We start from the raw sequence: 18,083 nt of genomic DNA, 5'->3' as shown, positions 1-18,083 counted from the left end.
AAAAACATACACCCACATGGAAGAGCCCAAACTCATAAAAAATGTGGCGCATTCTTTCTATCAAAAGACTCCATGAAAAAAATAATTAAAGACGAGCACAATTCAAAAGAAATTTGGCATTTTAGATGCATCTTTAACACCTCTTTTTCAACCCCAGATCTCTAAAATTGTCATTCTATCACACTTATTAGAGAGTTTGGAGTTATTATCATGCTGAATTTGTAATTGAAGCTTTTATTAAATAATTAGCTTAATTAGATTTAATGTATATTTGTATTCTAAAAAGTGCATTTTTTTAATTCTAAAAATGGTTTCATTATGAAGGTACAACTAGCGAGTAGTGAGAGTTACAAATTAAATTAATGATTACAAATTAAATATAGGCTGCTTAAGGGAAAAAAAAAAAATCCTTGTTAACTGAATCGATAAACCTAGTTGATAATTTAGATTTAATTCAGAATGCACCCCACATTTCAGTTAACTGAATTGTGTCACCCCAGAAAGGAGTGCTAACCATTTGGTGTTACCATGCATTTAAAGCCATGCGACATGGTTCCTTTGCCCGAAAAGAAGAAAAAGAAATAGGGAGGGAGGAAAAAAAAGCCACCTAACCACCATATTCTGTATATTTTCCCAACAATTGAGGATATAAGATAAATTTTTCAATCAAGTTGAATGTAAAGCTCACCTCAATGCAGTAAGCACAAAATCACCTCTATATGACTTCTCATTTGGTAGATGAGAAATTATAACTTTTGAAAAGCAATGCCAATATACATGAAGTAAGCAAACAAGCCACATACAAGGATATAGATTGGACCACCACCATAGCATCCCCAGTATCTCATCATTGACATCAAATACGTGTTGCAATGGATTCACATATGACATGTATATGATACACAAAAACAGAAGCAAACCATTCCAATGTTAAATCACCAACTGGATGCGAACAACTAGTGGATAGCTAGAGAAGGAAATTATCTATCATATGGAAAACCACATCGGCACCATCAGAATTTAACCAGTATGTCTTCACCTGAATGCATCAGCAAGAAGATGACAAAAAATGAGGAAAAAAGAAAAGGGGGAGAAATAAATAATAATAATAATAATAATAATAATAATAATAATAATAATAATAATAATAAAGCTTTGTTGAGCATCCATTAATTTCTAGAATACTACTAATAGTAGATTACTGGAAAATAAGTGTTGACTAGAAAAACTAGGGCAAAAGCATATCCCACCTTTTGAACTTTCACTTAAAAGTCAATTTGCCCCCTTAATTTACAAATGAACCAATTTGCCCCCTCAGTTTAAAAAAATTGACAGATTGACTATTCAAACTTTCATTTTTTAAACCATTTTAACACATGCAAAGAGGAGAGGGAATGCATGAATGTGCACGCAGCAAAAACCCATCTGATGTGTTATCCATATCACAGCTGACTAAATAAAATTGTGTTTAATTGATTTAATTTTTTAAATTAGGGGAGCAAATTAGTTCACTTTTAAATTAAGGAATTATATATCCATCACTGCCCACCAGCACCAGAACACGAAGAACATCGGCATCATCTCTAACGAGTTCTTGTGCCTCCTACACTTAATTTCATATTCCAAGGCTATCAAATTGTGAAAAACCCAAAACCCATCAAAATTTTTACACCTAAATGCAAAGTGAAAGGCAAACATGACACAGTTGAAGAGCTTAGCATCTTTGCTTTCAGATTCTAGAGCATAAAGGGTAGGATATGGAACCTTGTACTTCTTGCGGGCCTTGCCAACCTAATGAGCCATCCAGAGATTGGGCATAGGCTACAAGAATAAGAGACGCATATCCATACTCTTTTGGCATTGCCATTTCCACTACGTCCATTTTCTCTGTAAACTATAAACTTGCACAAGAACCCACTTCTTCTTTCTTGTATTTGCGAGATGATTGAGGATCAATTTCTTTAGATCATTTTTCTAGTTGTTTCTTCAACGCAGGTAGCCCATAGATGAATAAACCCAGATTGCTCCCTAAATGCAAGCGTGCTTTTCATCAACCCAGAAGATATTCTCTTTGATTGACCACGCCTCCAGCAATATTCTCCATGGCAACCACTTACCACCACTGCCAGAAGATCCAAACTCATTGGATGTGGAGAGAGAGACAGTCATTGGATTATTGTCTCAAGGAATGGATTTCCACCAACGGGGAGCACAAGGAAGTGGTCATAAATCCCTAGGAGTGAGAAACTAGCCATTTTAAAAAAATAATAATAAAAATAAAAAAAAAATCCACGTTTGCATATATTTATTCAATGATGGGTTCTTCAGCCCGCACAGCAAAATTGTATTTAATTGGTTCATTTTTTTAAATTGAGAGGGCAAATTAGTTTATTTGTAAATCAATGGGGCAAATTGACTTTTAAGTAAAAAGTTCAGGGGATATGCTTTTGCCCAAAAAAACTAACTCATACATAAATGGCATGCATATGGTAACTAATCAAAACAATGTATTATGAATATACCATCTTAGTTACAGTTACTTTGATGACATTCAAATCACTAATCATCTAGGGTCTTTTAGTTAGATACATGGACCAAGATTAACTTACAAGTGTAAGTTAAACTACAGGTCCATAACTATTTTCTGTGATTCATATTTTTCCAACCATAGGTGGAAAAGCCAAGCTTGACTAAATAAATCAATCAGCTAAGTTCTACATAAAATGCAATAATAATTGCAGGTTCTTAAAATGGAACTTACCTGAATGGTACTATGAGCAATATACCGCTGTCTGCTTTTGTGAAAGCTAACATCGACACGTTCCCATGGTACTTGAGTGAGACCTTTAATCATCTCCTCTACATGTAGAAACAAAGTACACTTAAAACCAGAATTAAAAATTAGAAAGACAAATTAAAAAAAAAATAAAAAATAAAGAAATAGTATGGACAGGCACTTGATGCAGCCAAAAAGAAGCTCCATGAAAAACAAGAAGAAAAATCAAGAAACTTCCTATATTTGACCTAGATTAGTTTTGGGATCTCATAAAGTCTTTTCCAGTTGCAAAGATGTACTTTAGTTTCGTATTTATGTTTATTTCAAACAATTAGTTGTTGAATTAAGTATTTATCATTGGTTTTAAGACTTTGGAATATTTTAATAATTTCTAGCTTTACTGGATTGAGCTAAGTTGCAATGTTTTGGGTCTTAAATTAAGTCTATAATAAAGTCATAATTAGTCTAGTAGCCGAAAAAAAGTAGGGACCTTTGTTTGGAGTTTGAATAATTATAAATTTTTAGAGTTATATGATAATAGGTTTAAAGTTATTTAAAACTACAAATAATAGTAGTTCTTTATTAACAAGATTTTCCATGAATAAAATACCAGAAATTATGCTTCTTGTGTCCTACGATGCAATGTGAGGCTCTTTTTTTCTTTTTATGAGAAGAAATTTAATTAAAAGACAAGGAATCCTCGTACAAAATTCAATAGACAACCACAAAAGCATAAAATACAAGCTAAGTCTGACCAAGTTACAAAACAGCTCAAAGAAATACCCCTAAAAGCTCCAGAAGCATAAATCCACATAAAAGTTGAAACACCACTTTGTTCCACAAAAAATTCAAGGACACAAATTCTGATTCTATACTTTCTTGTTCGTGTTCCAAATTGTGATTTTTCCCCCTCTTTCTAATTTCATATGGAATGCTAAAGTCCCTTCAAGGGAAAGGCAGTTTAATGGTGCTTCATAGAATCAACATCATGATCAGTTACAGATTTGAAGGCCCTACAAGGTTTTATCCCCTGATTTGCCTTTTATATTTATGGAGTAATGAAATTAATGGGAACTTTACTCTGCATTGCTTAATCACACGAGATAAGAAACATGCTTTTTGCTTTACTTGGTGAGCAATTAGTTTCCCCAACACATTATGGAATTTCTATTGCTTCAATTTAGAGGTTTGAGAAGGAAGGTAATTAATATATCTTATAGTTGTGAGGTTGCCAGACAGTTTTTTTTTAAGACAATTAGATATCAACAATTAAGGCTAAAATAGGGTTAATTGTGGTTGGAACTAAGTGTTAATTGTTACGTATTATAGGAAGAAGTTTAGGAATAAAAACGAGGGAAAGACTGTTTTAACTGAAGGAGAGTGGTTGATAGCAGTTATAGAAGTCAATAAGCAGCTGGAATTAATTAGATGAGGAATTACAACTGCTGAAGTGTATAAAACAGGGGAGTTACCTTGTAACAGCATAACTGAAATCTCAGAAATAACATTCTTCTTCTCTTCTCTCCGATTTTCTCTCTAATTCTTCTCTCTTATGATCCTCTTTCTTCTTCCCTCTCAATTACTTCTTTCTTCTTTTCTCCTAATTTCTCTTGTTAGGGATCCAAAACCCTAACATTAAGATTTAAGAATTAGAAAAAAAAAAAAAAAAAAAAAAGAAAGGAAGAGAAGAAAGACCAAAAGGCTACATCTTTACTATTCTCACTAATTTAGATATATCTCCTATAATTACTCCACTTAATTAAAAATATAACTCCTACCTAAATAGGTCTACTAATTAGGAATATAAATTATATCTATTTAGGAATATAAATCATATGATAAACGAGAATATAACTAAATAGAAATATTGACTTTCCATAACACTCTCCCAAAAATGGAGCATGGAATCTCAATTCAACACTTCCCCTTGATGAGATTATTCTTAGAAGACTGCAACAGGTCTAGCGATCCCCCAGGTTCAAACACAAAGTACCAGTACAGTACCAAATTAAAAAACACCTACACAAAGGCTCGAACACCAAAACAAACCCTCTCCAAAGGCAATGCTGGAGAGGAAGCATCAACACCAAAGCAACTCACAGGGTTGCACTTCCCTCCCCAAAGGCAATGCTAGTGACAAAGCACCAAAACAGTAGGCGGATCTTTACCCAAACAGGGCATATAGCTGCAATACAGTAGCTGGCCAAACTTCAACAAACCTTCAAAGGGAACACCAGCTAACGGTACTCAAAGGAAGACAAACTCATATAAACAACTAAGGAATTCCCTGAAGGAGTGCCTGAAGCCTTGGAGCACCTAAAAATGCTCCAAACCAGTCTTAAAACAAATCTCTAAGCAAGTTGCACGAAAATCATAACCCAAATAGAACAACTTATCAAAAGAAGATAGAAGCAAAACAGGTGAATTGAAAGAACACAGCAGCCAAATTTCCAAAACACCACCAAGAGAAAAGTCCCAAAACCCAACTCAAACTAAGGTCAAAAGCTTCCTTAGAAGAATTTGCAGCAACAGGTATTAGTTTTAGTAAATTCACAATAGCATTCCAGGTTCACCAACACCATAAGGTGACATCCAAACACCAAAAAACCACCAAGGATGCACTATACTTTTTAAGGCAATGACGGGCAAAGAAGATTGACCACCAGAATACGTTAGATGCGGTGGTTACGGCGCAAAAACCTTGATCCAACACGTGAGGGCTACTCACCAATCCACTGGTGACGGGATTTTGTGGGAAGGCTAGTCGGCGACCAAACTAACTCCTTGGGGGGTGGTGAGGCACGAAGACTACCCTAAAGTAGCGAGCTAGAGAGGCAAAGGCTTCTCTACACAGGGAAGCCTAAGAATGGGTTTTAAATCTCAACAAGAAACAAAACAAATATTACTGAGGCTCTGATACCATGTTAAGATTTAGAAATTAGAAGAAGAAAAAGAAAGGGAAGAGAATAGACAAATCAAAGGGCTACATCTTTATTATTCTCATTAATTTTATTAAATAGAACATTACATATTATATATAAATCTCCTATAATTACTCCATTTAATTAGAAATATAAATTCTACCTAAATAGGTCTACTAATTAGGAATACAAATTATATATTTAGGAATATAAACTCTATACTAAATAGAAATATAACTAAATACAAATATTGACTTTTCATAACATAAAGAAAAAGATAATTAGGGTTTATAGAAAAGCCCTGGATGAAATTCTGAATAAAAGAAAAAGAAAAAAAAAACAAAAAATTGCTGATATGTGTACCAACAACCTTACTTATATGAGGTAGGATAAATCATATTCAAATACTAAAAACTAATCCTAATAAATAAAACTTAATGAACACGAATCCTAAATAAAGGAGAAGAAAACTAAATAAAATCCAGGATAGAATAGAAAACAAAGTAAAATCCAAAATTGAATAGGACTTCATATGCTCCTGCATCACTTTTGCAACTGTGGAATGTGTTTTGATGGAGCCTAAGGCAATTAATTTCAAAGAGCATAATTTGTTTCCATGTTTATCATGTGATAAAATTTTTAGCTTCTCTATGGTGCCCAATTAATGGTTTTCCAACGAAATCTCTTTAGTTGACATGCACAATGAATATAGAGCTTTTCTATATTTGTATAGGGTTTATCTTCCTTTCTTATTTCCTTTTATCAAAGAAATTAGAAGATTAAATACTTGTAGTTAAGGGATTCCTTAATTATTTGTATCACAAAAAATATATATTTATACCCCAGAAGCCTGAAAGAATAACCAAGCTATTTTCTCCTAAATTCTTCTTCTTCGTGGTATCTGAGTAGGTTTGAGTCCCTAAGCTCTCGGTCTTTTTTTTTTTTTTTCCCTCCTATTTCGCAGAGAAACAGACTTTGCTTCTCAACCCTCAAGCGGTTCCCAACTGAATAGGAAGTTTCAAGTGTCATCGCCCACCTAGACAGGAGCGCCAAAAGCCCGCAAGGTCACCACTAGAAGCCCTTCGTCGAAAAAGGCACATGTTGCCCATGCATTGTTTTTGCTTTTTGCCTGCCTCCATGTGCTAGCAAGTCACACCTCTTCCGGCCACCGTTTCACGCTGAACTACTCTCCAGCAAGGTCACCTAAGTCTAATTAGTCACCTGCAACTGAATCCCAAGAGAAGAGGACCCCTTCTCTCTTTACGTTAACCTTCTTCTGTTACATATTAAAAAAAAAAAGTCTAAAAAATGAGCTACTTCCTCAAATCTAGTTGTTGAAAAACCAATATTCTTTTAGATGTCTTCATTTATAATTATTACTGTCAAAATACAGCAGTTACATTACAATTATATATCCTGAGCAACTTTTGTGGAGTTATGGTTCATGGAACAAGGGTAAGATGATGATTTAGTGAAAACTCTATAAATATTGCAGCTTCTGATTGAGCAACCTAGATAAAAATAGATGTACAACTATGTAGTATACTATGGCACTCTCTTGATCCTAAGTTACTCACTCTCTTTCAATCCTGCAAAACATATTGCAAAGTATGGGCCACAGCTAAAACATTATAAACAAATGATGTTCAACACATCTATAAAGTTAACAGTGTTTACTTGCAATAGGATCATCAGGACATGGCATGGCACGCTACTTGGGTCAGGTAGATACACTCAAAGACGAATTCAATTCCCTCATGCCATTCACAGATAGCCTTACTAACACTTATCATTAATTCTCTTTTCTTCTACATGTTCTTTTTTCAATTAAAAAAAAAAGTGCAACTTCAAATTTCAAGTACTCCTCAACCTATTGTGAAAAGCACAATACACTCAAGATATTTACAACTTGAACTCAATCACAAGGTATGCTAACTCATGATGAAATCATTGAACGAGACAAGATTTTATGTATTTTATGATAAGCTAAGAATCAAAGATATACAAGATCAAAGGTTAAGAACTAAAGTTTGAACATGATATGTATCACCAATGGTTTATAGACAAAAGAGGGTAGAAGAAAGGATTTACAAGAAATTCTGATATAACTTTTTCCCTACTGCTATTCTGTTAGCGTCATTTCATGTTATATAGAATTATCAAATATATTTGTAAACTTCTTTGTCCTATCAAGTCTCAATTAAAGATCCCATGAATAAGTAACCTCTAACTTCTAAGAATGCAATCTATGCTCCACAATGAAAAGATTCAACCATTTGCCAAAAATGTGAGCAATATTTGAAAGAGAGAAGATTAACAAACCTTCCAAATCAGTTGTTTGGTCCCTAATGGCAGTAGATTCTTTATTACGGCAGTTGCTCATTGTTTCTTGCTCAACATACACAATATGTGGATATTTCTGATTTGTCACAAGAAGGTTGGGCTGGAGAAAATCCCAAGTCAGTTATTCATGACAACAAGAAAAATGAGAAATGTTTCTCTATACATAAGACAAAAAAAAAGGTTCGATATGGTTAATTTAAGGGGAAATATAACCTTAGGAAGTTCCTGTTGACGCCTAATTGACGAAGTCCTCCACCCGACCATATCTTAAATATAAGTGAAGTGATTCACATAAAAGGTAGAGAAAAGATCATATACAAAAAGATATTCATAAAACAAAAGTTTACTGTAGCAGAGAAAAGGATACGATCATAATTTGCATTTGCATATGCTACACGACGCTTAAAAGCACGTAAAGCTGATCTACACAGGTCATAAATGACGTTACCAAACCTTTATTTGCTACAAGTTTATTGTGTGAGCAATTGAGGACAGCATTACAGGTAAGTTATACTAACATGAATCTTAGGTCATCAGAGTCATTAACCATTTGAAGGAGGAGGGGAGGTTTCCCACCATCATTGTCAGTCAGAAAGAGATGCTTTCCAGTCCTTCCAACAATTAAATGAGCAGTCTGGGATGCTCTTCTCTCAAGAAAATGGAGACCACAGAGAAATGGGAGCTGTAGAAAAAAAACACAAACTAGATATATAATTCAATATGAAATATTAAATAAAAAAAATGGGAGCCAAAAATAGTGCCTTTAGACAGCTTGTTTAAAAAAAGTATCAAAATAATGCATCATTGGAACTTCAACAAGTTGCTTTCCAATCTCTGAGCAAAATCCATTTTATCAAAACAATTATCACATCAAGGCTTCCATGCTTCCTTCACTAACTTAATTAGAGGTTGTACAGCATTCTAGCCAAGTAAAGTTCCTTAAAGAATCATTATATAATTCAGCTACCTCTTCACCAAAAGAGCTACTGACTAAAAGGTTTCCCTTAATGTTTTAAACATTTTAGTAAAAGCAAAACTAAATGAAAAAGGTTGTATTAGCAAGGAAACAGACAAACCAATAAAACCATACTGCATGTATACTTCTTGCAATTGAGCTAAAGCATGTGGATACATTGATCACTTAACCTGTTTATTTCCTCTTGAACCAAGATGTGGAGTTGCAAATGTTATAAAATTCGTGGGTTCCAATCCAGCAATTCTGGCTTCATAAAGCTGCTCAGGGCATTGCACTGAATTCATATGTTCTTGACTTAAGGAATTCACAGAAAGACTTGAGAGACCCAATTTTGGTAAATTTTCATACAGCCTTGCAATAGCATACCTCGCAACAAGGCCACCTAATGAGTGAGCCACAAAGGAGATCTTCCGTAGCTCAGGCTTATGTTTGACAACGGCCAATACCTGCATCAGATATTATCCCAAAATTCAAAATTCATGTGAATTGGCTCTTAAGGGACTCTACCATTATTGATTATTTAAAAAAAAAATGAAGCAGTTAAACTAGGCAAAAATAGCTCAGTGAAAAAAGGGATTGCAATTGCAATGACTCAAGTGTGCCTGCCAAACATACCTCTTTAGCTAGCCTTTCACCCATCAAATCAACACCATCAAATGTCAATTTTGAATAGTTGCATTCACTGCCTGCTTGCAAAAATATCAAGTCAAAAACTGCAAAGAGGACTTATCAAACTCCTTGCCCCCTAAAAAAATCATGTATAGAGGCATGCAAGGCATCTTAAAATATTAAGACAACAAATACCATCTATAATTTATAACACACACACACACACACAGACACCATAGTTATTAAAGGCGCACCTCAGGCTCAAGGCTCACCAGGCTCAAACCCTAATGCCTTATGCGCCTAGGTGTGCGCCTTTATTCCAGGCACAAGATTCTAGAAAGGTATATCTTCTTTATTTCCATCTTTAGCGAGCACTTTCATTAGCAAAAAGGACTATTACTTAAATTCAAACCAGCAAACTCAATTCAAGATATATGCCAAAGAAAAAAAAAAGTATCACATTTATTTGACTTTTACAAATTTTTTAAAATTTTTACTTTTGCGCCTCACCACGCTCAGGCGCGTGCCTTAGCTTTGTACCTTGCGCCTAGGCTCCAGGACTAATTGTTGCCTTAGTGCACCTTAAGCCTTTAATAACTATAACTCACACACACACAATCCGAGAGGAAAGATATTTGAACATACAAAACAGTACATGATTTGAGTCGATATTTATAAAAAGCACTCCTATAAAATTCCACAAACATTCTGATATGTTCTCGCGTCTAGGATCTAGTCACAAGCCTGTTGACAATAAAATCTTACTCAAAAGTTAAAGCTTTTCCCTTACCTCAATTCTTTCCTCAACCTACTGTCGCTAAAATGTGAGCTCATTAAAAGAGAGCTCTAACCTCAGACTCATTGGACAAGAGAGAGTACAGATATCAATTTAGTTGAAAATAATTCTACTTAATTTGATTAATTCAAGTGACCCTTTTTATAAGAGAAGTTTACACAAAATTTATTGGATTCCTACTAAAATTCTTAATTCCATCAGGTTTATAAGTAGAAAGGAAATAATAATTTAATACGGGAATAGTAATTTAATAGGGAAATAAACTAATGCAGAAAAATAAACTGATGAGGCAACTTGGGGTTCTTCTAGTTGCAGTGCAATTCTCCTAGTTACTGCAGGTCCATATCTTCACTCCTCTCCTAGAGAAAGAGCTTGTCCTCAAGCTCAAGAGTAGAATAAGATATGAATCATCCATAGTCCTTTTTCCCCGTTACTTCCTTTGAATCATCCATCTCCAACCAAAATAACTTCTTACACTAATGCCCCAAGGAATATGGTTCGTCAAAATTATAGCCAAGGTCCCTTGCTCTTCACTCAGTCATCTTTGCACAGCTCAATCTTTTAACAAAGGGCGACAAAACACTTCTTGAACTGAAATTCTATGGTGTGTTAATGATCTAGTTAGGGGTGGCCTTAGTTACAAATGGAATTGATGAAGTATTGGACCATCAATTGGTTAATTTCCTTGCCGTAAGTCTCCCCCCAACTGTTGTTTTCTTTCAAAAGCTCTTGCTAAATTCATTGCTTGGACTTAGCTTGGTGGAATTTGCATCTCCATATCAAGCCTGATTGAAGTAGGCAGCCCCAGTAAATAGTTTACTCAGACTGTTGTTGCTCAAGCAAACTTTGAAATTGGCATTGGTACTCCTATACTATTCATGTTTGGTTCAAATTAACCAATTCACCCAAAAGATTGCCATTGAGTGGAGGCCCGAATCTCAAATTACAATACTCTTTGAATACATTCCACATAGTCAGGGTTCTTCTTGTACTAATCTATAGAATCAAAGTTGTGCGTCTCCCATCATACGAAACGTTACAAGATCTACTTTATCCCCTTCAAGTGTTCACTGATTGGAGAAGAATTACTCACATCTGTGTAACCAACTCAACGGGTCCTCTCCATTAAATGTGGGAAAGTCCAGCTTTGCATACCTTGGTACTATCCCTATCCCGTTTCGTGTCTTTGTTTCAATTCTATTGTCAAGATTTACCAGTTTGCTACCGCTACTTCTTGTGCCATCTGCTGGTTCTTTTCCTTGGTTCCTTTGTATACCACTGAGGAGTTCTTGGAGCTGTTGAGATAGGTTCTATAGCTAGGCTTCTAGTCTTGACTCTGATTGGGTTACCCTAGCCTCCATTCTTGACTGAACCTGGGCTACCCTTATTCCAATAGCTGCTTGTGCTTCCTAGAGAAGGGCCCGCAAGTCATTTCTTGTATGTGAGTCACCTATGACATTTGGCTCTGATACTAATTTGTTATGTTCTTGTGCCCAGGATCTGGTCACAGGCCTACTAACAGTAAAATCTGACTCAAAAGCTGAAGCTTTTGCTTTATCTCGATTTTTTTTCTCAACCTATTGTTGTTGAGACGTGATCTTGTTAAAAGGAAGTTCTAACCTTAGACTCGTTAGAGAAGAGAAAGTCCATAATTTAATTGAAAATAATTCTACTTAATTTTATTAATTTAAGTGACCCTTTTTATAAGAGAGATTTACACAAAATTTATTGGAATCCTATTAGAATTAGAATTCATAATTCCATCAGGCTTATAACTAGAAAGGAAATAATAATTTAATAGGGAATTTTAATTTAATAGGAAAATAAACTAACACAGAAAAATAAACTGACACGGCAAGTTGGGATTCTCCTAGCTGCTGCAGGTCCATATCACATTCTTCTTGATTTCCTTCTTTATATGTTTTAAATATTGTATTTGCAGCTCACTTACCTAAACTAATTCTACAAGTAACCTTTTTTACTTTCTTTTTCAACTTATTTATATCCTTACATAAATATAAGAATATTTTATTAATGCATGTGCCATAGTCCACTATTTCCTCTTTTTAGATCTTCAATCAAAGTTAACCGAACACCAAATAATGCTTAACTGATGCCAAAGAAAGAAAAAGAAAACCAATTATGGCTTTATATCATATTTAACAAATAGGGTTGATTTCTTTTTTCTTTTTTTTTTGAACAACCAAAGTTAATAATTATAATAAAATATGTTAGATTTATGTGCTTTCTTCATATTTGATTACTATGTTCATTTTCTTTTACCTACCTATACATAATATATTATACCCTTGGTCCTAAAAAGATTTCACCTTACATTTTTTCACATAGTTTAAAAAAACTTTTTAATATCATGCCATCTCACATTTTTTATTTCATTTTTCCTTTAACATCCCTCATCAATTTTAAGAAAAATTAACAATATTTACCTTTACTTACAATTGTTTGCCTTGTAGACAAAATTATAATTAATCACCATAAGTGCAGGCAAACCAAAAGCCATTTTGGTGATGGAGAGCCTAATTTTAAGCCCAATTTATCCTGTAGCATGCCAATTTGATATTCACACTCTTGGGTCCATAATTCTCAAGATGGTATAAAATAGAACATTACATATTTATATATGTAATGTTTAAAATCCATATTGACTTTCCATAACACTCCCTTTTAAAATGGAATCTCATCGATTCCAACACTCCCTCTTGATGAGATTCTTCTTAGAAGACTACAACAGGTCTGGTGATCCCTCAGGTTCAATACTACAAAGGAACAATATCGTACCGAATTCAGAAACACCAACACAAAAGCACAAACACAAAAGACAAACCCTTTCCAAAGGCAATACCCACAAAGCAATAAATTGGGATTGCACTTCCCTTTCCAAAGGCAATTCTTTCAAGGAAAAAGACAACAAAAGTAGGCGAACGCTTATACAACAGCTCACAGGACTGTGATATGATGATTGTCCAAACCCAAACACCCACATAATTGAACCAAGAACTCAAATGAACAGCAAAAACAGAACCCAAAACATGAAAATTTCAACTTCCAAGTAATACCAAAGCTTGTGCTCAACCCAAACAGTCTTAAAACAGATCTCAAAGAAAAGATATGCAAAAAATAGAACCTAAGGAGGCTATAAAACTCACAAAGAAGCTTCAAAACACTAAGCCACTCGCAAGGTGGCACTCCCAAGTCCCAACAGGGATCACCAAAACTCAAAGTCATCCACAGACTGCACTCCAACCTTCAAGGTGACATCGAAGAGAGAAAACAAACCACCAGACAGTGTCAGACGCGCCTCCACACGCTGGCGAGTGAGGTACATGCAGCCTGCTAATTTGGTATTCATACTCTTGGATCCATAATTTTTAACATGGTATCAAAGCAAGTCAGGGCCCAGTTTTAGTTTCAATTCAATTTCTCAGTATTTCCGCTACATTCAGTTTCAGGTCTTAAGTGTCAAATGGATGTCTTGTTGCCACTTGAAGGAAGTGTTGATATATCACTTGTGGGAAAAAAAGTCTCACATCGACAATGTACAAAAAAAATTAAGGGGCATATAAATGTAAGCAAACCAAACCAAAACGGCTTAGGCCATTTTGGTGATGGGGAGCCCAATTTCAAGCCTAGTTCAACATGTAGCCTGCCAGTTTGATATTAACACTCTTGGGCCCATAATTCTCAACAATCTCACATTTTATTATGGAGTTAGTATGGTGTAGAATAGGAAAAGTTCTCTAAAAATATTTTTACTTATAAAAAGTGGGCACGTAATTTGGGCCATCATAAAAAGGAATAGTTGACCATGTTTTTGGGACAAAGGGATTAAAAGCTAAGGAATTCATATTAAAAGTAAGACCCTTTAAAAATGGTTTTTTTTCTCATGTGGCATTTTAGTTTGTTTTCTATTTTTACTTTAGTTTTTTCCTTTTTATTTCTAGTTTATTTCTTCCAAACTGGCCTATTTAGTTTTTCAATTATTTTTTAAAATGAAATTAATTATTGCAAAAAATTTGTAAAGACATAATAAATTTACGTTAACAAACATATTCCCTATCTTTAAATCTATAATAAGTGATAGGTGTATTTGTATTTTATTATTAAATATATTTTCTACCAACTAAACTTATAAAATAGAGATTAAATTTTAAATAATATTTTATTGTATTTTTAACTAATTTTTTATGTAGATTATGAACTTATTATAGAAGTGCTGAAAGTGCTAAAATCAAGAGCATGCATCATTCCACTATATTAACAAGAATCTCCAATGTACAAGGGAAGGGCTGGGACAAGTTAGAAGGACTTACGGTGCACAATTACTTTGTCAGGAAGTTTCTTCACAAATTGCTCTGCAGCATACTTCCAATCTGCAGAACTGCACACAAAAATCTATTACAGGATAGTTTCCTTGCAATTCATTATTATGCAAGGTACAATATCTCAACTCCTTATATGCAGAAATACCATAAAAATAGAACTGCTGACGAGTGATAGCCACAGCATCAATAAGATATTTACATTTACATCAAAAGTAAACTAAGGAAGCACATGTAGGTTAATCAAGAATAAAAAGTGTTTCCTAATCTCAGTATGACCTAGCATTTTAGATTTTAAGCTCAGATCTAACTCAACACCATCCCCACCATCTCACTTGAGCTAATGCCCAAAGATCAAGAAAACCTTGCAATGTTTGTACTGGTATAATCACATTTTCAATATGCTTTAAGCTTATACGTAAGGCCTTCCTTGTAGTTAGCAAAAACATGCAACAATAACATAAGGAAAGGAAAAAAAAAAAAGCAACATGACAAAGCAAGGTGCAAAACAAAGTCCTTCATGATTTGTTTGGCCCACACAGCAAGCCATTGGAATTAAATTTATGTAGATGGGTTTAGGATCATTTAGACTGGATAGAACATCCATGACACTCCTTTTTGGTGGCAACAATCATATCTTGCAGTTAAAATATTTGCACGCAAAAATTAATTAATTAATTAATTAATAGTTAGTGTTGATGTTAAAATTGTCAATAACATGCATTTTTCAGTAAATACTTATCATATTATCCAGTCACATTTTGAATTTTTATGAAATTCACATTATCCATGTTTTCCAGCCTCTTCTCTTCAAAAATAATCCAATCCTCCTCTTTCTCCCTCTTATCATTTTTATTCATATATATTCAAAAATTAGACTTAGTATATTCAAAATCAAAAAAAAAAAAAAATGACAGATTAAAATAAAAATTGGAGGGCTCAATAGAATTTTTGCTTGAGAAAATTAAGGGTTCCAAGACTCCATTGTGAAATTGATATAAGTTGGAGAACTTCAAGGAGGTGAGTTTTTAAAAACATACACAATTTCAACTATGAGTTGATTATCAGTAATCTTCCAGAACCATAACTAATATAAGAGAATAATCTCGTGTCTCACTTCACATACTCGCATGTTTTATTAATAATTTGAAAAATACGAAGTCCTTTAATTCCAAATCACATAAGCATCCTAGCAATTACTAATTCAATTCAAACTCCAATAGAAAACTGAAAAAGGAAAAAAAAAAAAGGCGGCCTTTTATATTTTCTTTTTACCTCCCTACGATCCCATTTATCATGATGACGATATGATCTGGCGGATCCCTCGCCTTAGCAGCCGCCGCATAAAAAACGTCCTCGCCGCCACCGTCAGCCTCAATCTTCAGCGCTTTCCCATTACCCCCCTTGAACCAGCCGCCACCAATTCTCCGCAAGTACCCCATCATCCTGGGACCCCCCACCGTCGACAGAGCACGCTCCCCTCCAAAACCCAAATTTGAGACAAATCCTAAAGGAATAGAACAGAACAAACTACCGGAATAGTGATGACCAGAGTTGAAAACCGCGATTTGTTTCGGGGATAGAAGCAGCGAAGTAGCGGCGATCATACGGGGCAGAGAATCATTAGTCATCAGAGAAATAATAACTGTAAAGCAGAAGCATGAAATCTAAGAGAAAATTTGTTAAATTGAGCAATGGATGTTTGGACGCAAAGAAAGGAGTAAAGCGTCGCTCAGTTCATTTCAGTACTAAAATGTACAAAAAGGGAACCGTAGACCCTAAGGCGCCAAGAACACGCAGCAGTTACAGTGAAAGGATGGACGGTGCATGCGGCGCTCAATTTTTTTGTAATTACTAATTAGTATTTGCTCGACATTTTAAAAATTAAAAATAAAAATAAATAAATAAAAACCCCACAATTGAAAGCCTATCGACAGAAAGGTGATGGATGCGAAAGCTCTCCACTTATATTTCTATCCACAAATTTAATATTTAATAGAAATTAATTTTTTTATAAATTTATTTTATATTTTAATATTTTTTATTTTATTAAAATAATTTATATTATCTTTTATATAATTTGATTATTAAAGTTTATAAAATCTTAAAACTCTCATTTTAATACTATATTTTTAATCTTTTGTATATTCTATTTAAATTTCCATAAACTTGCATTTGTTATACTTTTTGCATTTCATTTTCTATGAAACAACAAATTAGTCAATATATTTAATTAAAATATATTATCACTAATAAAAATAAATAAATGAAAAAGATAAAAACAATATAAAAATATCGTAACGATGATAAGCAAATAAATAATCTTGAAAATATTTAAATTTAATTAAATAAATATAATTACATATTTTATAAATTTTAGTTATAATTTTAGTATTAAATGAAATTATTGTTTATGTTAAATAATAATAACAATTAGGGTTAATTATTAAAAAAAACATAAAACCTACTAATTTTTATGATTAAACTCTAAAATTTATATAATTACTGATTTAACCCTTAATTTATTAATATATCAGATTGACCCGATCATCAGTAAGATGTTAATATGTGTTGCATGGGAGATAATTGTAATAACTTTTATTTTGACTATTTTGATTAGGACTTACACTTTAAAAGTTTATTGATAGCTGATATTAATGGATAATTGATTAAAAGAGAATGACTGTTTTTTTTTTTAGTAATTTGATTAACCTTACAATGGTCCTGAGAATGAGCTACTGACATTTACTTCAGCAAAGAAATGTTCTTAAAAAGAAAGTTACAGAATTGGAGGAAATTAATAATAAAATCACTAAGAAATGGATGCAGCTTAATGAATAATGTAATTAAAATGATGCACTAATTAATTATTTATAGAGCAGAGTTAAAATATTGATAAAGACAAAAAATATAATAGAATTTGACTTGTAATTTCTTATTTATCGAAATATATTAATAGTTTGTTAACAGTTGAATCAATTATATAAACTTTAGAGTTTAATTACAAAAATTGACAAATTTCATAATTTTTTTTTGCAATTAACCCTAACAATTATGATAATATTGAATGACAACTAATCTATCTATCTATCTATATATATAAAAAGTACACAGATTTGTTGCATAAGATTTTAAAACTATTATATTTATCTCACGTGGTAATATTTAAAACAATCAAGTTTTCTTTTATGCTACCACATAAGATTTTAAAATTATTATATTTAATCAAGTGGCAATATTAAATTAAATTTATTGCTAGCAATTTTTTCGTTTATTACATATATCGATTTTATTAATGGCAATTTAAAAAAAAATCATTTGA

The 18,083-nt window shown here is 33.3% G+C and overlaps 1 protein-coding gene across 2 annotated transcripts; it reads right to left on the bottom strand.

Moving 5' to 3' along the window:
* Window positions 1-678: 678 nt before the first annotated feature.
* LOC110649782 (uncharacterized) lies at window positions 679-16,602 on the bottom strand. 2 transcript variants are annotated; one of them, XR_009145471.1, is made up of 11 exons: window positions 16,037-16,602; window positions 14,753-14,820; window positions 9,632-9,702; window positions 9,187-9,462; window positions 8,559-8,722; window positions 8,408-8,463; window positions 8,254-8,306; window positions 8,020-8,140; window positions 2,762-2,859; window positions 1,765-2,233; window positions 679-1,039 (listed from the first exon to the last, which is right to left on the bottom strand). XR_009145471.1 is itself a non-coding variant. In XM_021804480.2 (10 exons), the coding sequence occupies exons 1-10, from the start codon at window positions 16,390-16,392 to the stop codon at window positions 968-970; spliced, it is 1,335 nt and encodes a 444-aa protein (XP_021660172.1). In that variant the 5' UTR covers window positions 16,393-16,600; the 3' UTR covers window positions 679-967. The 2 variants fall into 2 exon arrangements, 1 of the variants encoding a protein (XP_021660172.1); XM_021804480.2 differs by lacking the exon at window positions 1,765-2,233 and having other exon boundaries at window positions 16,037-16,600.
* Window positions 16,603-18,083: the final 1,481 nt, after the last annotated feature.

Source organism: Hevea brasiliensis, chromosome 17, assembly GCF_030052815.1.
Source record: "Hevea brasiliensis isolate MT/VB/25A 57/8 chromosome 17, ASM3005281v1, whole genome shotgun sequence".
Lineage (NCBI taxonomy): Eukaryota > Viridiplantae > Streptophyta > Magnoliopsida > Malpighiales > Euphorbiaceae > Hevea > Hevea brasiliensis.
Note: the sequence above shows the minus strand (reverse complement) of the source record. Positions and strands in the feature narration are given on the sequence as shown.

Bases quoted from the DNA above. Each gene is read 5' to 3' on its own strand.
- LOC110649782 (XM_021804480.2), bottom strand. From the start codon at position 16,392: ATGACTAATGATTCTCTGCCCCGTATGATCGCCGCTACTTCGCTGCTT. The intron at 9,463-9,631 runs GTATGTTTGGCA...TATCTGATGCAG, and splicing joins GTGAAAGGCTAGCTAAAGAG to GTATTGGCCGTTGTCAAACA. The intron at 8,141-8,253 runs GTTATATTTCCC...GATTTTCTCCAG, and splicing joins GTCAACAGGAACTTCCTAAG to CCCAACCTTCTTGTGACAAA.